This window comes from Episyrphus balteatus, chromosome 3 (genome assembly GCF_945859705.1).
Source record: "Episyrphus balteatus chromosome 3, idEpiBalt1.1, whole genome shotgun sequence".
Taxonomy (NCBI): Eukaryota; Metazoa; Arthropoda; class Insecta; order Diptera; family Syrphidae; genus Episyrphus; species Episyrphus balteatus.
The window spans coordinates 32401843-32427387 of record NC_079136.1 but is presented as its reverse complement, the minus strand read 5'-3'; the positions used below and the strand labels follow the sequence as shown (position 1 = coordinate 32427387).

At 29.4% G+C, this 25545-nt stretch overlaps 2 protein-coding genes across 3 annotated transcripts; both read right to left on the bottom strand.

The window, feature by feature from the left end:
- Nucleotides 1–7464: 7464 nt before the first annotated feature.
- On the bottom strand, nucleotides 7465–11042 carry LOC129913120 (serine protease easter-like). 2 transcript variants are annotated; one of them, XM_055991629.1, is made up of 4 exons: nucleotides 10774–11042; nucleotides 9754–9920; nucleotides 9503–9692; nucleotides 7465–8452 (listed from the first exon to the last, which is right to left on the bottom strand). In XM_055991629.1, the coding sequence occupies exons 1-4, from the start codon at nucleotides 10838–10840 to the stop codon at nucleotides 7737–7739; spliced, it is 1140 nt and encodes a 379-aa protein (XP_055847604.1). In that variant the 5' UTR covers nucleotides 10841–11042; the 3' UTR covers nucleotides 7465–7736. The 2 variants fall into 2 exon arrangements, with proteins under 2 accessions (XP_055847604.1, XP_055847603.1); XM_055991628.1 differs by having other exon boundaries at nucleotides 7470–8452; nucleotides 9748–9920; nucleotides 10774–11040.
- Nucleotides 11043–18476: 7434 nt separating this feature from the next.
- On the bottom strand, nucleotides 18477–24572 carry LOC129913121 (serine protease easter-like). The gene is made up of 4 exons (XM_055991630.1): nucleotides 24399–24572; nucleotides 19565–19731; nucleotides 19360–19507; nucleotides 18477–19303 (listed from the first exon to the last, which is right to left on the bottom strand). Exons 1-4 carry the CDS (start codon nucleotides 24466–24468, stop codon nucleotides 18579–18581), a joined length of 1110 nt encoding a protein of 369 aa, XP_055847605.1. The 5' UTR covers nucleotides 24469–24572; the 3' UTR covers nucleotides 18477–18578.
- Between the last annotated feature and the right edge of the window lie 973 nt (nucleotides 24573–25545).

Genomic DNA, 25545 nt, shown 5'->3' with positions numbered 1-25545 from the left:
AAAGTGGTGTTAGTGCGATGGTGGTATTCTGGTTAGTTCCATCATGGAACAATATATATTATAAAATGTAGGTAGGTACACAACATTTAAAAAATCTCAAAATAAGAACATTCTATGTTCCACTAAGATAACAAAGAATTTGCTTATTTTATAGTAATTTCTGAAACGGGACACCAAAAAAACAACTATTCAAAATTTAATTCGGTTGGTTTTTACATAATTTCTAAGGTTATGGGGTGAAAATCAATACACCAATGTAATTTTGCGAAGTTTTCGAAATTTTATAAGCAATTGAAGTTTTTTGTCGTATTTTTTTTTTAATCACGATTTCTCAATGAAATTTTTACAGTGTATTGAAGACACATAGCAGAATTGTATGCTTATCAATTAATATAAAAAAAAAATTTATATTATTCGTTACTTTGCATTTTTGTTTGTACCTTCTTCCATTCAAATAAAAGTTAATTGGTTACGATCGTTCGATATTATCGATGTTTCACCACCACCGAACTGTTGCGAATAGTAGTAGGTACTTACCTAACAAATGCCGTTTTCTCAATAGAATCTTTATCTTTTGGAATGTGATAGAATCCTAAGGAAATATCTATTTTCACCTAATTGGTCTAATTAATTCGTTATCTATCCTCGGTAACGGATATCGATATTTAACAGTTAAATTGTTTAATGCACAAACCTAAAGCACACTTCTGATGTTTTCCATTCTTTTTCGTGACCAATATCACAGGACTAGCAAAAGGGGAATAGCTGTCTCTTAAGTTATAATATTATGTAACTTGAATTCTGAGATAATATCAAATACTATGTTTTTTTTTTTTGATAAGGCTATTCTATAACTATTTAATTTATCACTGTGTCTTTTATGAGACGAAGTCTTAACTTTTTTATCTGGAAAACCATCTATAATATGACTTGAAAATTTACTTAAAAATTTCTTAGCTTTAGCTGTCAAATTAATCATGCCAGATGAATTTACTTTTGACACAAAATTTACCAAAAGCAATTTTCTCATTAATTAGTGAACAATCCGAGCCAGAATCAAAAAGACAACAATATTTACACTAGTGTACTAAACGGCAACACTGTTTGCATTATCATTTCTTATCAACTATCATACTCGTCATCTGCTAATTTTCTTTCTCTTCTTCTGCAATCATTCATTGTCATCTTAATTGATTTTCAATAATAATTAAATACATTTATATTTCTTAAATCGGTCTTTTATTTCATCAATATTTTTCAAAGTCATCCCCATCCATTTTTCCATTTTTTAAACACTAATAAAATAAATTGTTTAGTATCTCTTATAGAATTATATTTGGAATTTCTGTACGAGTATTTTAATTACATATATAATTAAAGAAACCTCTTCTTATTCTCGTACAATTGTTGTTTTTATTTTCAAAAACGTTTTCGAAAAGTTAACTTTTTTTATCTTGTTTTCTTCTTCTTTTTTGAAAAGAAAAATTCCTTCACGTTCCTTCCAATAATTAATTCTTCCAATTTTCTGGACTGCTTTCCAAAAATGAATCCTTTGAACATTCCACTTCTGATGAAGGTCTCATCGTCTAGATTGTAGCTTACAACTTAACCCAAGAGAAGCTCCGATGAGAATGCCCCAATTCTCATTGTTTCACTTTTGATTGTTTTTGTTCTAAGTAAAAAAATTTTGTTTCAAAAATGGTGTTTACAACATTAATCAGGGGCGGACTGGCCCACCGGGCAACCGGGATTTTTCCCGATAGGCCCTCCGGCAAGAAGAAAATTTTTAAAAGCACTTGAAATTCTATTTTGTAAAAGAAAACTTTCTCATAAAATGCTCGGTTGCTAGTCAATATAAACATATTGTGGCCTCCTATAAATCTTTCGAGGTCCACAGAATTATTTTTGTGGCCCTTTTATTAAATGTAGGCCCCCTATAGATCTTTGAAGGCCCACCGAACTTTGTTTGTGGCCCATTAGTCAATGTAGGCCTCCTTTCGATCTTTCAAGGTTCACAGAATTATGGTTGTGGCCCTTTTAGTAAATGTAGGGGGCCTCCTATTGATCTTCCGAGGTCCACAGAATTATGTTTGTGGCCCTTTTATTAAATGTAGGCCCCCTATAGATCTTTGAAGGCCCACCGAATTTTGTTTGTGGCCCTTTAGTCAATGTAAGCCTCCTTTCGATCTTTCAAGGTTCACAGAATTATGGTTGTGGCCCTTTAAGTAAATGTAGGGGGCCTCCTATTGATCTTCCGAGGTCCACAGAATTATGTTTGTGGCCCTTTTAGTAAATGTAGGCCCCCTTTACATCTTTGAAGGTCCACCGAATTTTGTTTGTGGCCCTTTAGTCAATGTAAGTTTCCTTTCGATCTTTCAAGGTTCACAGAATTATGGTTGTGGCCCTTTAAGTAAATGAAGGGGGCCTCCTATTGATCTTCCGAGGTCCACAGAATTATGTTTGTGGCCCTTTTAGTAAATATAGGCCCCCTTTACATCTTTGAAGGTCCACCGAATTTTGTTTGTGGCCCTTTAGTCAATGTAAGCCTCCTTTCGATCTTTCAAGGTTCACAGAATTATGGTTGTGGCCCTTTAAGTAAATGTAGGGGGCCTCCTATTGATCTTCCGAGGTCCACAGAATTATGTTTGTGGCCCTTTTAGTAAATATAGGCCCCCTTTACATCTTTGAAGGTCCACCGAATTTTGTTTGTGGCCCTTTAGTCAATGTAGGCCTCCTATGGATCTTTTACAATAATAATTTGCCTCCACTTAAAAGTTCCTATCGATATGCATCCTTTTGAATTTTTTTAAATTAAAATATTGTAAAAAACTTATAGTATCGTTCATAACTGTAAGTGCTGCCGTTGTTTTTATAATTTTTTTTTTATTTAAAGTATTTTTTTAGAAAATTGCCGTTCCCGCCTTTTTGATTTTCTTTAGTGTTTTTTTTTTCGACTCAGATACTCAAATTTTTTTCTGAATTTTTAAAAAAACATTATTCTTATAGGAAAAAAAAAACATTATTCTTATAGGAAATTTAATTCTCTAAAAAAAAGTTTTAAATGCGATACATAAAAATTTTGCTTTGTTTTCAAAATCCATATTTTATCCAATTTTAGCCGTATTTAATTTTTGTAACCATAATGTTGAAAGATAAAGTAGTATTCTCTTTTCTCCTTTATATCTAAAAATGCTCAAATTATACAAAAAAACTATTAGTAAAAATATCAAAACTGTCGTTTTTTTCCCTTTTTGAATAGTTTTTTCTTAAGTTTTTTACAATTTTTTAATTTGAAAAAAATTTTAAAGGATGCACATATCGATAGAAAATTTATTTATCTTCAAAACATTACTTGGTAAAAATTTTCAAATTCAGCTTGGTTTTCAAGTTATAGAGATAGACAAAAACCCAAAAAGTAACAAAAAGGGTCGAAAATATTGATAGTCACAAAATACATAGATTTTGAAGAAAAGTATTTTGTTATCTTTTCCAAAAAACGTACTACACATGCAAAATTTAAAACGATGAGGATTCGAAAGATTTTGATTTTTTCTTCAGTAAGAAATTTTTTTGTCAAAAATTTACTTTTAAAATCTTTTTATACATTGCTCTTAAACATCTGGAGTGACCCAAAAAAATATTTTAGTGTTTGTTGCTTATTTATTCAGCTATCAGGGCCGGTTTTTCTGTTCAGAGTGTTCGTTTATTACTCAAGATATTGCCCGAACTATGCTGGGAAAAAACAACGACAAAAAACTGAGAAATTATGTTTCGAAAACGTATCCGTTGTAATTTCTTCTAAAGTAATTTCCGAGACCCTTAGGTCAAAGCACGTAAGAAAATAAAATGCACTACTGCGTCGCACTTACTTGCTCTTGTAGTTAAAAGTATCTTTATCTTAAATATCTATTGGAAATTTAAGATTTTGTTAAGTTCCGAGAAAAAAAAAATAAAAAAAAAATATAAAGTTAAAAAATTAAATTTAAAATAGAAACTTTTTTAAATTTTGTTTTGCATTTTACACTTTAAAATGATAAGAAATACCCGTCTGTAAATTTTGATTTAAATTGGCTTATGCTTTGATGAAATATAGAAACCTAAAAAATATGACAATTTTTGCAAGAACGACAACGCCATATTTCCGTTTTCCGAATTTTTTGAGAAAAACTAAAAATGCAGTTTTGTTAGAATCCAAAAGACTATTACGTACACAAAATTTCGAGAGCCGTTTTCGAGAAAATTGCGATACCTCCAAAACGGTATATTGAAAAAAAAAAACTGGTCTTTGGAACTAGGTAAAAATCATCTGTACCAAGTTTCAAGGAAATCCATCAACCATCTACCCGTTTACGCCCTAGCTCGTAGGACAGACCGACGACGGACGGCATGACGAAACCCACTTTTTTGATCTTCTCCATCATGGTAATGTTGGTTTTGATTAAAACCTCAATTTTTTTTCTACACGAAACCAACACTTGCCCTATAGAGCAAGTAAAAATAGTGGGATTGAGTGTCCATTTTGGCTGTAAACCAGTGCAATTAGAAGTGTTATAGTTTCAAAAGTTTGTGAAATATATTAAATAAAATACACTACTGGGGTCCCACGCACTTGCCCTTATGGTGAAAGTAACTCTGATGTTAAAGAATTTTACTGAACAAAATTAGGGAAAATTAAAATTTGATATTTTTAAGGAATTCTATAAGTAGTCAAAATAAATAAAATCTGTTTTTGTAATTAAAAGATCATTTAAAACGGTGTTTATTAAATGATCTTTTACACAAAACTAAGTACCTATGCTATTTCATATCTTCCATGAATAGGAACTTTCAGAAAAAAATTTCGAAAATCGTTAAAGCCGTTTTATAAAAAAATAATTTTTTATATAAAAAATTTTTCTAACATTTTTCAAAAAATATACATAGTTGGTATGCCATTTATAAGAAATAAAAAACGAAATTTCGATAAAATTTATCAACCCGTTTTGAAAAAATCGATTTTTCAAAAGACAGGTAGGTACAGTTAGTTTTGGCCCTAAAAAAATTTCAATTTGTCCTCCAGGAAATCGAAATCACCCAAAACTATTAACTACCAAGTTTGAAAAAAATCGCTCCATTAGTTTAGGCCATAACTCGTGGTACTTAAAGACGGACAGACAGACCAGAATAGCGGGACCCACTTTTTTAGCATACTCTATCATCTTAATGGCATGTCTGATTGTTATCTCAAGTCCGATTATTTTTTCGAATCCTTAACTTGCCCTATAGTGCTATAGTACCAATATCGCAAGTAAAAATGTCAATTTGTCCCCACCTTTCGAGACAAACCGGGACCAGTTATAAAATTGAATTTAATATAGCCACGGAATTCGTTAGAACATCATTTTTTAGATAATTTTATTATGAATAAGACTGTCTTTGCCCATTTTTGGTTAAAATGAGTAAAAATGGAGCTATTAAATATAAATGGTACCAACCTCTTTTCCAAGATGGCGGCTGCTTTCGACATCCTACCATCCCAAAAAATTGACTTTTATGATAAGGACATTCATCCAAATACATTCCACGAAAAAATTTAGTCCTGCGAAAAATGCGATTTGATTTACTAATTTGCCTGGGCTATAATATCATTCTAAAATGTTGTGTTGAGATCAAATAATACTAATAACATTCTACATTAGTCAAATAAATTAAGATAAAGTTTTTTTCGATTTGTATTTGTATTTTTGGAAGAGGTGGACAATTATGAAAAGTGACATTCGATATATTGATATATAAAGGCCTTATATATGATATATAAAGAATACATATTTTCTTTTGACTAAACTGAAAGTAACACCCACTTAACGTTTTAAAATGAATGTTATATAACTTAGCCCTGTACATTTTTTTATTTTCAATCACTCAAATAAATTGATCCGCCTGTTCACAGATTTTATAGATCAATAAACGTGAAAAAACTTAATATCAAGAAACAGTTTCTACATATCAACTTTTCTTTTTAAAAATTTTAAAAGTGAATTATGTATTTGTGGCCCTTTTCCTTAAAGTCCCGGAAGGCCCTTTGACCCCCAGTCCGCCCCTGACATTAATGAAATGATATCAAAAAAGAGTGTGTGTACATGTACATTAGGGTGTGTCAAAGTGCTCAACTATGGAATTTTTAAATGTAATAGCTTTTAAAAGTTGCATTGCTTATCAAAATTAAATTCTGCGTTTACAATTTTCATTTTTATTAACATCTTTGGCCTTTCTCGTGAAAGATAATTCCAAGAAAAAACTTTTTAGTTTATATTTGTTGAAATTGAAAACTTAGTAAAGAAGCTGCGAAATAATAAGCGAAGGAAAAAATCATTATTCCATATAAAATCCTTTTTTCTTAACAACTTCAACCGATTTGAGCGAGCTAAAAACGAATGATATTATAAATTTGTTTACATATTATTAAACCTTAGACCCTAATACAACTTTTGACCACTATTACATTGCATTATAAGAGTACTTTTTTTCCACCGTACAAAAGTGACACACCCTAATGTACATGTACACCCGATTCCCGATTGATTGGTCACAGAACAAAAAAAAAAAAAATGAACAGAACGGCAACTCCTAAAATTTTTGAATGTATGTAGCTCATTCCTATTTTAGGCTATGAGAACAATAGAACCAACTTCTTTTCAAAAATGGGTTTTTCATAAAAATAGGTCTCTTAATGTATGTATCTATTTTAATACAAAAATAGATTTATGCATCTAGATAGGTACACTCAAAACTAGATGGCACTCAAAAAAATTGTGTTTTAAAAAACCCTGTATCTTAAATCTCTCCTTAAATCCTTCTCGTATGGCTTACGCCACTATTGTTCTCATTTTTAATATGTATTAGAATGAAGTAAATTGAATAAAGTGTTTTTTTAAAAATTGGTCCTCAGAATTAAAAAAAAAAAAATTACTTGCAAAAATTTAAACAATCTTTTTTCAATTTTTTTTCCTAATAAAATATGAATTTATTTTTTATTTATTTCCAATTGAATTCAGAAAAGGAAATGGCAATTTGTATTACAGTTTATAAAAAAAAATTTAAAATTATTCATTTTCAAAGAAAAAAAAAATAAAATTTTTTTGTGTCAAAATTCAACAATTCAAAGTAAAGTTTTTCTTCTCCTTTCTAAAACCTTTATTGTTAACGTTTGAATAGAAGAATTTTGAAGGTCAAGTTTTAGAGAAAATCTGATATTTCAATACAAAAATTCAGTACCTTGCTTTTAGAAAATTCAATGCAATTGAAGAATGTGTGTATGTACATTCTACATATATTTTAATTTGTTTCAAAACTATAATACATATTAGCTTCTTCTCTTCTGAATTTAACTAAGGAAGTTTATGGTAAAAATATTTGCAAATCCATAAACAAAATGTTTTTTATAATGACATGTTAAAATTTTTGTTTTTTTTTTTTTTTTTCTAATTTTGAGGACCACTATTCTCAAAATGTCAGTTAGACTATCAGAAGAATAAATGTCAATATAAAAAAAACTTTTATTCCTAGGAATAAGCTCTATCTGAGGTTTATCTGACTATTGAAAAATTGGCCCTTACTTTAATGAATTTGAATAAAATATACACAATAATAGACAATATGACAAAAGCACGTAATGCGGGAACGATTGACTTATTAGAGACAAGCCCGTTGTCTTTACAAAAATATATTTTCGTGGTTTGATAAATTCAAAACAAAATTTAAGGTTCAATATTTTGCTGAATCCAATCAACATATTCACTGACTCTTGTATATACCGTTGGCCAGTCCTTCAATCCACACGATGTTGGCCCAAAAGATACTACTCCAGCTATGAAATAGTAAACTTGCTGTTTATTAGTCGAATCCAATCCAATAAGAGGTCCACCTGAATCACCAGTGCAAGTACCCTGTTGGCCACCAGCACACATTTGTGAGGTTCCTAAATCGACACTGCGTTCGCTATAAATACGTTGGCATTCATATAGCGGTACAACTGGAACTTCAGCCTTAAGTTTAACATTACTCGGTGTTCCCTGTTCTGTTTTTCCCCAACCGGAAACATCCATTTTGATTCCATCAAATGTTGATCGTTTGAGGCTATCTTTAAGTGGCAAACAAATTGGTCGAATAAAATCGTTATAATTTATGTTACGTGATAAACGTATCAGGCCAATATCGTGGAATCGGTTCGATTTCAAGAATTTTTCGTGAGGAATTACTTGCTCGATTGTAACATCAACATGAGGATCAGCACATTCTTCAATGCCACGAGTGTCAACTTCACAGTCAGGATTTGTTGAAGTGTCCCATTCACCTAAGCGAACTCGATGTAATTTCCAATTTTGGGGTAGTTGGCTTATGCAATGCGCTGCTGTCAAAACATATCGCTTGTTGATCAAACTTCCACCACATTGATGTCCGTATAAATTATTACCTTTAAGGATTAAAAAACAAAGTCAAAAGTGAAAGGAAATAAAATACACGACTGGGACGCACGTACTTGCTCTTAAAGTAAAAGTAGATCTTATCTTAAAGCTTTTTATAAAAAAAATGAGGCAAAATTATAATTAGATTTAATTAAACCATTTCCCATAATGTAAAAAAGTACATAAAATCTGTTTTTATAATTAATAAAACACCGTTTTTTAAAGGTTTTGATAAAAAACGAAGTATGCCATCTGATTTCTTGTATGAAAAAGAATTTTGCGAAAAAAAATTTTTTAAATCGTTAGAGCGGTTTTTTTTAAATTAAATTTTTTATATTTACAAATTTTCTAACATTTAACAAAAAAACTTGGTATGCCATTTTGAAGAAATAATTAATTTAGTTTTAAAAAAAATTCGAAACATTTCAAAAACCTGTTTTCAAAAAATTGATTTTTCAAAAAAAAAAATTTGAAACATTTTTAAAAAATCCAAAAATATATTTTTTGAAAATTTTCTAACATCTTAATATTACTGTTAAACGCTTTTGTATACAAATTTTCGTTGAAACCGGGTTAGTCTTGTAAGAGATATTTTGAAACCAAAAAAACGGTTCTATGGCAGGTTCCGTTAGTAACCTTCCAAAAAATATTTTTTTTAAATCAAAAGTTGGGTCTTGTTTGTAAAATTATACACAAATTTTTTTTATCAAAATCGTTAGAGCCATTTTCGAGTTATTTGGTATAACTTGAAAAATTTGTATGGGGGGTACACTTTTTAAGTGAGATATAAAAAAAAAAAAAAAAACAAAAAAAAAACCAACTTTCAGAATTCTATAAAAATCATCTGTACCAAATTTGAAGAAAATCCGTCCACAGGTTTAGGCTGTGGAAATGTGTACAGATGGACGCACAGACGCACGGACGGAATTGCGAAACCCACTTTTTCGGAATTCTCCATCATCGTTATGTTGGTTTTGATTAAAACCTCAATGTTTGTTTGCGACACGAAACCAATACTTGCCCTATAGAGCAAGTAAAAATAAACAAAAAATTCTTACCTTTGTCATATTCAATCAATGCCATCCATGGGTATTCGTCAAGTTTTGTAATGCTACCACCATACATTCGATTGGACCTAACATTGCCACACTGGCCGGGTTCGGGAAGATTTGTATCTGTTCCCATTCTTGTTTTGATACTATCTGAAATTGATGGTGAAGGTCGCATTTGTCGATCTGAACAACAGACCTAAAAAGAAAATTCATTGAATCAAATTTGTATTTTTAGTTTTACAGACTCTTACAAAAACCTTTCCATTAACAGCACCACATTGGCTACTTCGAAGGAAATTTATATTAGCTTGTGGTAATGGCTTTTTAGGCAGCATCTGATAAAGTTCTGTGCATTGTTCCAAGTGTATGCACAAACCATTCTCACCATTCGGGTTTGCACATCGTTTATTGTTAACAACATTTTCTACATGTAAAATTATAAACGACATTAATAATATGGAAAAAAGTTTTGTTTTTGTTTGCGTTGATAACTTCTACACTGTGTGTACTAAATATTTTAATTGTTTTTTTTTTCAACTTTTTTAATTGTCCCAGTAAAAAAGAACTCCACTGTACAGTGTACATTCTTCGGTTTGTTGTGTTAACAAAGATTTAAGAAATCTTAAAAATGGATACTTTAAAAAAATTGAAAAAAAATCTCAAACTTGTTAACAATTTATTTTCTAAAGGCAACCTACGAAACAAATAAACATTTTGGAAAATTTAAAAAAATTTAAGAGAAAGATATTAACGCAACTTTTCTTTCACTCGTGCAATATCAATATATAAACTCTTACTGAGGAGCGATTTTTCAAAACACTTTTTGTCATTTCTAAAAAAAATCGAAAAAAAAACTAATGTCAAAATTGTGATATTTCAGTTTTCTTCATTTTTTAGCGATTATTGGGATCAATTTGCTGCTTTTATTTTACTTTTACAGGTTAAATTCATCGTTTTAATGTGGAGAACAGAGCTGCATACTTAGTTTTAAAAAAGTGTCGAGCACTTTGTTTAAACTTTATACAACTGCGCTCTACGCTTTTTGATCTAACCATTCCCAATAATTCAATTAAATTATTTTATAGTTTTTAGAGCGTGATATTTTTAGTGCGTATTTTTTGTTATTTAAACTATATATTTTATTTTTTACTTGTTAGTGTTATCATGATTGAAATAGAATTGAGCTTTGAGTTTTTTTTTTTTAATTTTAAATTGAAACCTAAAAAAAACAAACAAATTTTGGTTTTTTTTTTTTGTTTTTTTTTTTTTAAACTTACGTGCACTGGCCACTGATATGAAGCTTAAAATTAGAACCTCCGCAATACAAATGTATGATTTCCTCATTGTGTCTGTAAACTTAAAGACGAACCGATCAAGACTAATCCAAGTGACTATATGACTGTAGCTTAGAAACCAAATATTATATAGACCACCTTCAAAATTGAGAGATCATTGATCGTTGATAAACTGAAATTCATTGAAATTTTCTGAACAAACTTTCTTTTATCCAAGAATATGGTAGGTATGAGTAAAAGTATAGAACTTGGAATGAGAATAATGAATATTTTGTATTGGCCTTGATGCTTCAATACTTATCTGTATTGTCTTTTTTTTTGTTTCTAAACATAAAAACCCTTATCAAAAAGATTAAGTAGGAAAAACCCCCCATTGGTTTTCCAAAAATATATACACAAAATGTATGTTGTACCAACGATTATTCTATTATCTTTGGTTGTACAAAGTACACTTGAATAGAATTTGACTTAACAAAAAAGCGATTGACACATTGGTCAGGTAACTGAGCAGATTTCTAGTTTTGCATTTTCAAAGAGGAACTTTTAACAAGCAATGTTGTAAAAACAAAAAACCCAAAACAGGAACCATAATTCACTAGTTGCGTTTTTTGGCAATCCTTCACAAAAGAAATCGTTTATTTTGCAAAGACTTGAATAGAAACTATCACTATAAAATTAGATAAAAATGATGAAAAACCATACAAAATATAAATTTTAAGTAATGTTAAACTTTGACATTATTTATTTGTACATTTAAAAAAATTATTGAATAAATGCTGTCATTATGCACCACAAAAATGCACAATCGCGAAGGATATTGGAAAATTTGCCAAATTTGGGTGTGAATATTTTGAAAATAACGTAAACTATTGATTAAATTAAAAGTAAGTAAAAACTATGTAGATGCAACTCCCTTCGATTTGGCGTTAAATTCAGCCGAAAAAGTGGTGTTAGTGCTATGGTATAGTATGCTGGTTTGTTCCATCATGGAATTACAAAATGTACACAACATTTAAAAAGAAAACTCAAAAAGCAAAATAAGACCATTTTATGTTCCACTAAGATAACAAAAAATAATTTTTGATTCCAAAAAAATCATTTTTGACGTGATAACGTCTTATAAATCGATGAACCATGGCAGCCACCACGAAAAAGTGACGCCATTTTCTAACGTTCCACTTGAAATTTTTAGCAGTGCGGCAAAAATTTCAATTAAAAATTAACTATTAGAGATACAAAATTCTTCTATAGCTTATTTGAAAGATAATAACCTAAAGTTAAATACATTTGAAGGATTTTTAAAAATTCCATCTTTTAACAGGGTAGATAGGGGTAAAACAAAATTTCAAAAAATTGGCTATTTTCGAAACGCGACAATTTAAAGAGTTGCATTTTTGTTTTAATCAATAGATAAATTTATTGCAAGACTGACAATGGTATTGAAAAAATTCCAAAACCAAGCTATAAATAGTTTTCTAAAACTTAAACATGAGGTAGACCTTTGACGAAGTATTGATTATAAGTAGGGGAAATTTTTTGACAATTTCAAAAACGTCATTCGAAAGATAATAAAAATAAAATGCACGAACTTGCTCTTGCAGTTTAAAACACTTTTATGTTAGTTTACTTTAGAGGCGGATTTACAAATTTTCATGGTATAGGCTTTTGAGTTTTTGCCGCCCTTGCCCCTTCATTTTTTTATTTATATCTGGCTTCGAAAGCGTACCTTTCATACAAATTTTTCACGTTATAGCAAATTACTCGAAAACGGCTCTAACGATTTTGATTTAACTTTGAAGACGTCATACTCAAAGCAATCTCAAAAAAGTCAAATAACAAAAATAAAATTTTCATTTTATAAAACTTTACCCTAAATGTCGGCTCTTCTCCAACATCAAAATTTTTTTTAAATTTATGGGCCAAAATACTATTTAGGTCCAATTTATTCACTCTCCATTATTTTTAAAGGCTCCATTAAAAATTATAAAACTGTCAAATCGCATACAAATTTTAAAATTTCCCTTTTTTAATGGTGACTTTAAATTTAATGGAGTGTGAATAAATTGGACCTTAGTGCCTTAAAAAATATCCCTTTTTTTAATTTCATTTTTCTAGAAGTACAAATTAGTAGAAAAATTATATGGATATTGAGTTACAAAATGATCATTATTTACACGGTTAAAAATTCTGTAGTATTTTTTAATACAGCTCTTGTATTAAAGCAATTTTCAATAGAAAAAATATTACATTTTAATACTTCCAAAATATTAAAATTATTTTTAATCTGTTTTGTATTAAATTTCAATAATTAAGTATTAAGTTTACTACTTGTAATACAAAAATTATTAGAAAATAATCTCCGTGGGTTAAATTCTAATCTTGTATTGAATTTTAATACCGCTGTACTAGATTTAAATATTTTTCTATTACATTTTAATATATTGTATTACATTTTAATATGATTGTATTACATTTTAATATAAATTGTATTACATTTGAATATAATTGTATTAAAATTTAATACAAATTTATTAAAAACTTATATAAAAAGTATTAAATGGAAATAAAAGAATATTAGCAGGTGGCCATGGCACAGAGGAATGAGTAGATGACTTCAGAGCCAGACATCGTGGGTTCGAACCCAACGGTCGACTCAGAAGTTTTTCCTAAATCGCCAGCTTAACTGAAGCCACCTGTGCGATAACATGAGACAATTGTCAACGATGTCTCCCCCTCTGTGCCACGTAGTTATGTGTTATATGTGTTTCTGTTGTTCTTTCTTTCTTTGTCTTTCTCTTTGTTGTATTAATGTCTTGTGCTGTATCAGCAAAATGGACTAAGTTTCCGAAGCTGTAGTGTGTGTCTAGTCCGTAGATTTATCTTCGGATTAGATAAATATGTAATGTAATGTAAAAGAATATTAAATTTTAATCAAACTACGCCAGCAGCCAGAAAAAATCCATTGTTTGAGGTACCTTTTCTATAAAAAAAAAATGAAATCAGAAAATGTAAATTTGTACTAATTTGAAGGCGCTTTGTGTTTTTTCGAAGCAAAATGCATACATTGCAGATGAATTTTGTTCGGCAGTAAGATTTTACATGCCACAGTTCGTGAAACAGATAAACTAGAGAAAATAATATCACCATTATTATATTATTTATGATAAGTATTTATTTTCAGTAATGAATTGAGGAAAAGAATACATTTTATTAATTTTAAATACTTTTGGTATTAAATTGAAATATTTTGTATAATCTTTTAATAAAATTGTTATTAGAAATTAATATAAAAAGATTAAATTTTAATATGCAATACTAGTAATTTAATACATTTGGTATTAAATTCTAATATAAACTGTATTATTTTTTAATACAACTTTATTAAATTTTAATACATTTTGTAATAACTAAAAATTTTAATACTTTGTATGTATTAAATTTTAATACATTTCTGGTGTAGACCTATATGTAACCCAAAAAATATTAAAAAATACTCCAGAATTTTTAACCGTGTACTACAAGTTTGAAACCCAAATTTGGATCGAATTGTTTACAAATCACGGTAACATTGTGGTTTATCTTGGTAACGCAGTGGTTTTTAATTTTTCTGGGATTTAACTTCATAGGAGACTTACGTTGTTCCTATAGTTTAAAATAGAAATTTCAGAGAGCTTAATTATACTTATTATTACAGATAAAACTGAAATTTTCAGTAAAGTAACGCAGTTGTTTGGTTTTGATCACTTTGTGTTTAAACTGTCTGCAACTATCATCATTCCAAATATATCCGTGCAAATGTTATTTTTTAATAGATTAAAGTATAACCAAACCATTCTGTGTCAACTAAAATATATGAAAATATATTGATAAAAATGTCCATATTTTTTTTCAAAATTCACTGTCCAAAGGGACAACTATTTAGGCACTAAATAGTATTTTGCCCCTTATATAGAGCCAGCTCTTAAAATCTACAAGTAAACTAACATACACGGTTAAAAATTCTGGAGTATTTTTTAATACTTTTCGGGTTACATATAGGTCTACACCAAAAATGTATTGAAATTTATTACATGACAAATAATAAAATTTTTTGGTTAATACAAAATGTATTAAAACTTAATATAGTTGTATTAAAAAATAATTCAGTTTATATTAGAATTTAATACTGAATGCATTAAATTTCAAGTATTGCATATTAAAATTTAATGTTTTCATATTAATATCTAATAAGAATTTTATTAAAAGGTAATACAAGATATTTCAATTCAATACCAAATATATTTAAAGTTAATACGATATATTCCTTTTAAAAAATTCATTACTGAAAATAAATATATTAATCATAAATAAATATAATAATGGTGATATTTATTGGCTCTATTTTATCTGTTTCACAAACTGTGTCATGTAAAATCTTATTGCCGATCAAACTTCATCTGCAATGTATGCATTTTGCTTCGAAAAAATACAAAGCGTCTTCAAATTAGTACAAATTTACAATTTTTAATTTAATTTTTTTTTTTAAAAAGGTACCTCAAACATCGAATTTTTTCTATTTCAAAATGGCTGCGGTTGTCGGTTGATTAAAATTTAATATTCTTGTATTACAATTTAATACTTTTTATTTTAGTTTTTAATAAATTCCTATTATATTTTAACACAATTATATTAAAATGTAATACAATTACCTATATTAAAATGTAATACAAAAATATTAAAATCTAATACAGCGGTGTTAAATTTCATACAAGATTAGAATTTAACCCACGAAGGTCATTTTCTGATAATTTTTGTATTACAAGTAGTAAACTTAATACTTAAATATTGAAATTGAGTACAAAAAAGATTAATAATAATTTTAATATTTTCAAAGCATTAAAATATAACATTTTTTGTATTGAAAATTGATTTAATACAAGAGCTTTATTAAAAAATACTCCAGGATTTTAAATTTTTAAATTTTATTTCAATGAGTTTGAGTTCCGCATTAAAATGATGGTTTGCACGAAAATCAGGAGTCACTTCACAGGTTTGTTCTTAACGTCATGAAAATCCTGGGTTAAAATCACAATGTCGCGTCATTAAAATCACTGGTTTCCCCGTTAAAAGGATCATTCCGAAAACATGGAAAAATTACATAACATGCTAAACGATTGTTTTTTTTTTTTGCTAAAATCATCTTCACGTATTGCTTTGGCAAAATCTTCGGTAGCCGGGAAAAAAATAAATCATGGAACGTGTCGTTTAAAGCATGGGTTGGCCACTTAAAACAAGGGTAGGGTTAATTCGGTTAAATTAATGATTTGGTTGCCCCCTTAAAATCACGAGATTCCTCTTTAAAAGTCACGGTTTAAACCCGAATCTTTGCTGTATTTTCGCCAGTAAAACACTGATAGCTTTGGTAAATAGCTGGTATTTTTGTACAATCATGGGTTTCCCAAGTAAAATCACATCAACTTTTTCAAATATGTACTAGTACATATATGATAGCTTCATTAGTCCTTCTTATTTTCACGTGAAAACTCCTAAGGAACGTGATTATTAAAAAAAACACGAAGGTTAAAATATGGTTTTTTGCGTGTAATTGTTCTATTTTCTTCATACAAAAAAAAATTGGGTTGGTGTCAAAATTCTGCCGGGGTCAAAATTCTTTTGTCAAAATTCTGCTTTCAAAATTCTGCTTTACAAAATTCTGCTTTCAAAATTCTGCTTTTCAAAATTCTATTTTTCAAAATTCTGTTTTTCAAAATTCTGCTTTTCATAATTCTGCTTTTCAAAATTCTGCAAAAAATTAAAAAAGGGTTTGGAAAATGTTAAAAAGCGCGCGCTTTTTAACATTTTCCAAACCCTTTTTTAATTTTTTGCAGAATTCTGTAAAATCATCTTTTTGAAAAATTATCTGCTTATTTGATTACTTACCTACATAATTTGTCATTTTTTAAATGCGAATTAATTTTTGTTTTATAAATGAATAAATTTAAACATTTCCGAAAATAACTAAAAATTTATTAATTTATCAAATAAAGATGAATATTCAAATTTTGAATAAGAAAAGGAATGTGTTGTACATTAAAATTAGTATACATATTTTATTTGAAAGAAAGTCAGTATATGCATTTCAAAAAATATTTGCGACACTTAAATAAAAAAATTTAGGAAAGTACCAATGTTGAATTACATTAATGAGGTGTATTTTTCTTTAGCCAGCGCATATGCTATAAAAAAAAAAACAGAATTAGCAGAATTTTTTTGTTCAAATATAATGCTGGTAGAATTTTGAAAAGCAGAATTTTAAAAAGCAGAATTTTGAAAAACAGAATAGAAAAAAAGCAGAATTTTGAAAAACAGAATTTTCGCTGAAAAAGCAGAATTTTGAAAAGCAGAATTTTGAAGCCAGAATTTTGACCCGATCCCAAAAAAATTTTAATCACAAAAATACATATATATAAACTAGCCAGCTAGTAGCCTCCAACCAGTAGTTGGACTGGCATGTATGGGTTGTTAGTGGGAAAAGGGTAATGCATTCACCCCTATTACGTAAGTCGTTTGTACTAAAACGACAAAAAAAAAAAATTCTGATTTAAGACAAATTGTAGCTCATAGAGCAAGTCATTTTAGTATACAAACGACTTACGTAGGTATTAGGGGGGATTTTCTCATACAAAGTATGGGCAAAAGGCGCAGATGCCGATTACTAGTTGAGGGGCGGCGAACTTGCTGTTTTAGTCTAGAATATGGAATGTGCAATGACTAACGGGAGAAAACAGTCATTGGAAATTTTTTTTACAGAATTATATCTGCAAGGCATCAGAAAGTCGTCATGGAAAAATCTTTTTGACTTCTATGAGGTGAACAGAACGGTCCCCAAATTTGCCGCCCTAGGCTCCAGCCTACTCAGCCTTCTGGTAAATCCGCCTCTGGCTACGATTAGAATGCCCAATTTCTCATCGTTCCACTTTTCTTTATAGACAAAATATTTTGATTGTTTCTTTCTAAGTAAAAAAATTTGTTTCAAAAATGGTGTTTACAACATGAATGAAATGATATCAAACGAAGCTAATTCCTTTTTGTAATATTAGAATCAAGTAAATTGAATAAAGTGTTTTGAAAAATTGGTTCTCAAACTCAGAATTTTGAAAAAAAAAATTACGTGAAAAAATTTGATCATTTGATTTGATATTTTTTATTTATTGTTAATTGAATTTAGAAATGTAAATGGCAATTTGTATAACAGTTAATAAAAACAATTTAAAAAGTATCTATATATGTATTTAATTTTCAAAGAACTTTTTTAATAGAAGTGTTTGAAAAAATTTTAACTTTTTTTTTGTCAAAATTCAACATGTTAATATTTTTGTGAATAAATTATTGTTTTTTTTTTTTTTCAAAATTCTGATTTTGATTTTTAAAATATTATTTTTTAAAATAATAATAATCTTCAAAGCTTTTAAATATGTATGTTTTAAAATTGTAAGCATTGCCATTCTATTCAAATATTTTTTTTGTATTTGAAGTCAATATGCGAGAAAATTGCATCTACCGCTAAAACGATAGAATATTGTTCTTCACTTCCAAATAGTTTTTTTCTTTTTCGTGAAATAACCTTGTAACCTTCCTTTAAAAAGCTTGTATTTGAATAGTTAAAACAACATTTACTTTAGTGAGTTTGAATAAAATATACTGAATAAAAGATAATATGACAACAGCACAGACCGCTGCTTTGTCAAAGACAAGTCTGTTGCCCTTACAAAAATATATTTCTTGGTTTATTAAATTTAAAACAAAATTTAAGGTTCAATATTTTGCTTAATCCAATCAACATATTCACTGACTCTTGTATATACCCCTGGCCAGTCTTTCAATCCACACGGAGTGGGCCCAAAGGATACTACTCCAGCGATGAAATAATAAACTCGCTGTTTATTAGAAGAATCTAATCCAATAAGAGGTCCACCTGAATCACCACTGCAGGTGTCAATACCTTGTTGGCCACCAGCACACATTTGTGAGCCTTCTAAATTATAACTGGATCGACTATAAAAAACTCTGCATTGATCCAACGGTACAACTGGAACTTCAGCCTTAAGTTTAACATTACTCGGTGTTCCCTGTTCTGTTCTTCCCCAACCGGAAACATCCATTTTGATTCCATTAAATGTGGATTGTTTAAGGATATCTTTAAGTGGCAAACAAATTGGTCGAATAAAATCGGTATAGTCTACGTTACGTGATAAACGTATAAGCCCAATATCGTGGGTTCGGCTGCTTGAAGTCAAATATTTTTCGTGAGGAATTACTTTCTCGATTGTAACATCAACATGAGGATCAGCACATTCTTCAATGCCACGAGTGTCAACTTCACAGTCAGGATTTGTTGAAGTGTCCCATTCACCTAAGCGAACTCGATGTAATTTCCAATTTTGGGGTAGTTGGCTTATGCAATGCGCTGCTGTCAGAACATATCGGTTGCTAATCAAACTTCCACCACAATGATGTCCGTATGCATTTCCACCTTCAGGGATAAAACAAAAAGTCACAATGAGAAGAAACAAAAACAAATATACTTACCTTTATCATACTCAATCAATGCCATCCATGGGAATTCGTCAAATTTTGTAATGTTACCACCATAGATTCGACTGGATCTAACATTGCCACACTGGCCGGGTTCTGGAATTAATGGTGAAGGTCGCATTTGTCGATCTGAACAACAGACCTTAAAAGAAATTTCATTGAATTAAATTTGTATTTTTAGTTTTCTACTGGTTCTTACAAAAACCTTTCCATTTTCAGTTTTACAGTGGCTACGTTGAAGGAAAATTATATCAGCTTGTAGTAATGGGTTTTTAGTTAACATGTTATAAAGTTCTGTGCATTGTTCCAAGTGTATGCACAAACGATTCTCACCATGCAGGTTTTCGCATTTTTTAAGATCATTTTCTACGGGTAAATGTATAAACGACATTAATAACACTGTGTTCGAAAATGGAACTTTTTTTTCCGAGAGAGGGCTCGAGTATGCTGAACACAATGGCGTACTTAGTTTTTCTGGATTAGGTCAAATATGAAAGATTTTTGAGTTTGAAATTTTGTTTGCACATACCAAAAATGAGGCTATAAAACACCATATATTTTCTAATTTTTGATTTCTTATCTGTGTAAAATGATGGAAAATCAATTTTTTTGGAAGTATTATTCGTAAAAAAAAGTTATTTGAAAAAAAAATCTATCAAAAGACTATGTAAATCATTATTTTCATGGAAAAATTAATCGATTTTTCTTCAATTTTTCTAATATTTTTCGTATTACTTAAATAAAAATGCAGCACTCGGTGGCAACGATTTGATATTGTATTTCAGGATAAAATATGGAATTTTTCAACAAATCGTTACCGTTTATGTTAAAAGTAAGTTGCACTTTTTGCCGTGAGATAGTTAAAGTTTTTAACTTATTCTTTTTTATAATGAAAGTTGGATATTCAAGAGTATTTTTTGTGAGAGAATGAATCCTAAAGGTTTGAACCTCAAGAAAAAAATATTCTAGAATACCAGGTAAGATCGGAGGGGGGCAAAACACCCATGGGCTCAAGTAGCTAAAAAAATAAATAAAAAATAGATGACCGTTAAAGGAGTCAAAACAGATAAGCGTGACAAACCCCCTTAAGTTAGAGATGGACTGTGACAAATATATTATGTGTTGGGTATGTAAGCTGATATAATGCAGTATGCAGATGGAAGTAATAGTAAATATGTTTTAATTTTAAAACAAATTGAAAGAATTTAAATTAAAATATTGATACCATGCCTGATTCTTAAATTTAATATCTACATCTACATCATATAATTAAACGGCGAGCATAGTTTTTGTGGTACAAATTACCGGGCCCCCAAAAACCGAAGGGGCATAAATTATACACCGAACGAAAGAGAATGACGCGTAGATGTGCAGAATCACATTTTTTTTACTTTTTATTAACCGAAATAACGAAATTAAACAAATTAAAATTCGATACAAAATAAAAAAAAAAACAAAAACAAAACAAAAACAACTGGAATTCTATTGGAAAATTTCCAATCGACTGGAATGAAATGTCATTCATGACTGAATGAATGAATGAAAGCATTCAGCGAAAATCAAAAAACATTAAGGTGGGTTCACATTGGTGCGTTGTTTTAAGATCGCACGTAAACTATGGTTAACTTTCATTGTTTTAGTTTAAGTTTAGAAAGTAAGATATTTGTTTTATTACCGTGAATTTTTTTGTTAAAATGGAATTCTATTAAAATCAAGTCTATTACAAAGGTCCAATCTTTTGTAAACACTTTTGATACCAATGAAATCTATTTTGGTCCTTTTCTCTCTTGAAAGAACATAAGAATTTGTCAGCAATTACATGAAGCCTCAAGAGGTGCGACTCTTTTTAAACATAATGAGTGCAAAAGAGAAAAAAGATGAAAGAAAAAATTATCCGACCGGAGAGTCGTGGGTCGTGAGTCCGAGACTCTTTTTTGACGTTTCTTTTTCCACTTTTTCTTTTTTCAAGATTCCCTCACATTTCTTTTTGCTTCTTGGTGCAATACAACAACAACAAATTTTAATTCAAAAAATAAATGTCAAATTTGAGTCCTTGACTCAAGAGGCATCGTGTAATAGTACGCTCCTCACAGAATGATTACACACCCGACAAACAATTTTGGTTCTATAAAGCTTTACAGATGCAACTTTAAAGCATTATAGAAGCAAAATTGTTAGTAGGGCAGCCACACAAAAAAATATAATAGTTCTGACCTGGGATTGCGACTTTTTCATATAGTTTTTGGGTTGCTGAAACCGAATCCGAAGTCCGTTTTGCTCAATCACGTCAGGTTTTCGAGATAACCTCATAAAATGTCACGAAAACAAAAAATTTTTTTCTCTGATCTGGATGTGCGAATATGTTTATCATATAGTTTTTGGATCACTGAATCCAGATTCGAAGTCAATTTCGCCCTATCACGTCAGGTTTCTGGGATATCCTCAAAAAAATGTCAAAACCAAAAAACCAAAAGTTTTTATCTGGGGTTGCGACTAAATTTTTCATATAGTTTTTGGGTTGCTGAAACCGAATCCAAAGTCTATTTTGGCGTATCACGTCAGGTTTTTTAAATACCCCAAAAAATGTCTAAACTCAAAAAAAAGTTCTTATCTGACATTTTTTGAGGACATCTCAAAAACCTGACGTGATACGGAAAAATAGAGTTCGAATTCGGTTTTAGCAACCCAAAAACTATATGAAAAACCTAAACGAAACCCCAGATAAGAAATTTAGTTTTTTTGGTTTTGACATTTTTTTTGAAACCTGACGTGATAGGGCAAAATTGACTTTGAATCTGGATTCAGCGATCCAAAAACTATATGATTAACATATTCGCACATCCAGATCAGAGAAATTTTTTTATGACAGTTTTTACGACGACAAAATAGAAAATAATGATGCAAAAAGCTTATTTTTTGGTTTCCAAAAAAATTTTTGTAGTTTTTTCCGAAAATTTTTACAAAAACAAATATTGCTAGAAAAAAATAAAAAAAATTTAATTTTGTAAATTTCCCACTTTTTAGGTCATTGTAGTTATGGCTTTAAAATGAAAAAAACATTGTTGTGCGACGTTGTTGTGAACGCACCTTTAATAAATGTGAACCTATCTTTAATCATTAACAAGTACCTGAACGCATTCAATAAAATTTTAATGGAAACCTTACCACAAATATCATTCCAAACTGGAAGTGCGATAAATAACGCCCTCTCCCTTCCGGAAATTTAAACTTCTACAAGCTAAGCTAAGACGAGAACCTACAATGTGAATGACAAATTTGAGTGAAGTTGGTGGAAGTTGAATGATTGAATGATGGAATTTGAATGAATGGAATATGAAACAGGTTGAATTGAATCGCAAAATGCAAGGTGCAAACACAATGCATTAAGGCGATTACACTTTGCATTTTCTTTTTCGATACTTTTTTTACGTAGTTGAGTGCAGTTAAAACGTAGTTCAACAATATCTAAAGCAGGTTTAAAAAATATCAAAAAGTAGGTATATTTTATATACCTGTGTATTTTGTCTTCAAAAAGTGTAGTTAATCGCAACAACAAATACTATACAAAATAATGAAACTATTTTGGTATAATTGTGTTTAAAGTTGTTGCAAATAAAAAAAAAATAAAGAAATTGGCGCTCGAATTTCGAGGGCGGGGTCGGCTAGTACACTTTAATACGCATGCTGATAACATAACCTTTTATTTGATATATAACACATAACGTTACGTGCTCTACAAGTTACACAATCTTAAATTGAAAAAAAAAATTAAAAATACCCTAAAACACCTGTGGAGATCTGTTGGCGATGACCAGCTACCAGTGTAGGAAGTACCGTAATCTCAGTCTGGAAATTCAACATGGTTGACTTTAAAAAATTCTAACTTCTCTTGTAGACATTTTTGAAGTATAAGATTTACATATAGTTCATTATACAAGGTGAAACAATAAGCTTTCACATGGTATAAAGCTTTTATAGGTTGTCAAACAAAAAAATTGATTTAATAGCATGAGAACATAAAAATAAATGTTTTTTTTTGCTTTTTGGATGAAATTTCATCGAGTTTAAAAAATTCTAGCTCTTTTTGTAGATGTCTCATAGACCTGATCGATATATATATTTTGAGCTTGGACAATAAGCTTTTAGATAGTAAAATTTTTTTTTTTAGATGGTAAAATTTTTTACAGGTTGTTAGGGAAAAAATGCATTTAATAGCGTGAGACGACAAAAATAAGTGTTTTTTTTCGCTTTTTTCATGGAAATTGATCGAGTTCAAAAAATTCTAGCTCTTTTTGTAGATGTCTCATAGATCGATATATATATTTTGAGCTTAGACAATAAGCTTTCAGATGATATAAAATTTATATAATTCAATTAAAAAGTTAATAACTTTTTATTATTAAAAAGTTAAAGTGACCTCAACTCCATATGCGTTTCGCCCAGGTATGACAGTGGGCTCATCAGTTAGATGCTGTCATACCCTTACTAAGACGCAAATTTTGGTCCATGAATACAGACACTTATAAAAATCACAACCTGAATAGACTGTGAATTTTAATATTTTAGGGGAACATGGTTACATTCTTGCACCTAAAAAAAAAATAAAAATAAAAATAATTTTCATTTTTTTTTTTTTCTCACTTTGTTTAAAATTTACATAGGTTGTCATATAAAAAACATGGATTTGAAGGTGATAGAATAAAAATAGGTAGATTTTTTCTATTTTCTTTTTTTGCAAGAAAAATGATTTTTTAAGGTTTCACTTCTACCACGTGTGAATTGCACACATGATTTTTTTTTGTTACACTGGGTAGCGAAAAAATACATTTTCATGTTTTCACAACATAGTTATATGTACATATGTATATGAATCAAAAGACCATATTCGATGATCTCGATGAACTGAAGATTATTATTTTTAGAATTAAACCATTGAAATCACAATGCGAGGAGAAATTTTTTATTTTTAATTTTAAATTGAAACATGAAAATAAAAAAAAAAAAAAACAAATTTGGGTTTTTCTTTAACTTACGTCCACTGGCCACTGATATGAAACTTAAAATTAGTACATTCGCTATAAAAATGTATGATTTCCTTATCATCCTGCAATTCTTTTGGAAAGAAATTGACTAAAGACTACGAGTAAACAAAGTTAAAGACGGACCGATCAAGACTAATCCAAATGATTATAATGACTGTACATAGCTTAGAAACTTTACGTTAGATAGACCATCTCCAAAATTCAAAAATCATTGATCGTTGATTAACTTATGGAAATTTTCTCTCTCTCTCTCTCTCTCTCTCTCTCTCTTGTCCAAGATATTGGTTTGAGTAAAGGTCCAAAAATGAGAATAATCAAAAGCTATTGGTCTTAATCTTGATGCTTGAACTTTGTGGTTCTAAAAATATACAAACATAATTGTATTTTGTATGTATAATTATTTTCAAATGGAATAATTTTTTAACAATATTCTTTTCGTTTACAGTTGAACCTGCTTAAAGTCACATAAATTTGGCATGTGACCAATCTAAGTTAACTTCGGAATAATTCATAAGAAGTGTTTTTGTGTACCTTTTTGGTTTCCATCGGAGTCCTTAAAAACTTCTTAAAAGTCTCTAAGAGCCTTTCATAAGTTATTCATGGGAGCGGGTCATAATTCTGCTTGTCAAAATTCTGTACGACAAAATTCTGTACGTCAAAATACTGTATGAACAAAATACTGACTTGCAAAATTCTGTTTTGTAAAATTCTGTACGGCCAAATTCTGTATTTTCAATACAGTATTTTTCAAAAAATTTCCTTTGATAAAAAGAACACATAATACTAGCTTTAAAAATAAATTATTATTGACGATAAAGTTGTACATAATTTTATACAAACATAATTATTAAAGTAAAAAAGTAAACCAATTCTAGGAACACAAATCAAACTTCTCTTAGGGCCGGTTTGTTCACACTCGATTATCTTTTAATCAAGGATTTTTCTATGGAATAATCCTTGATTAAAAGATAATCGACTGTTAACAAATTGGCCCTTAAACATACAAAATACATATCAATATAAATTTAATTTTTTTGCAATCCGTTTTAGGTATGCAACGTGGTTTAATTCAGATTGTTTTTTAAATAAATGTAGAATTTTGTTTTCTCTCTCCTTTTTCCGTAACTCCTAATAAGGT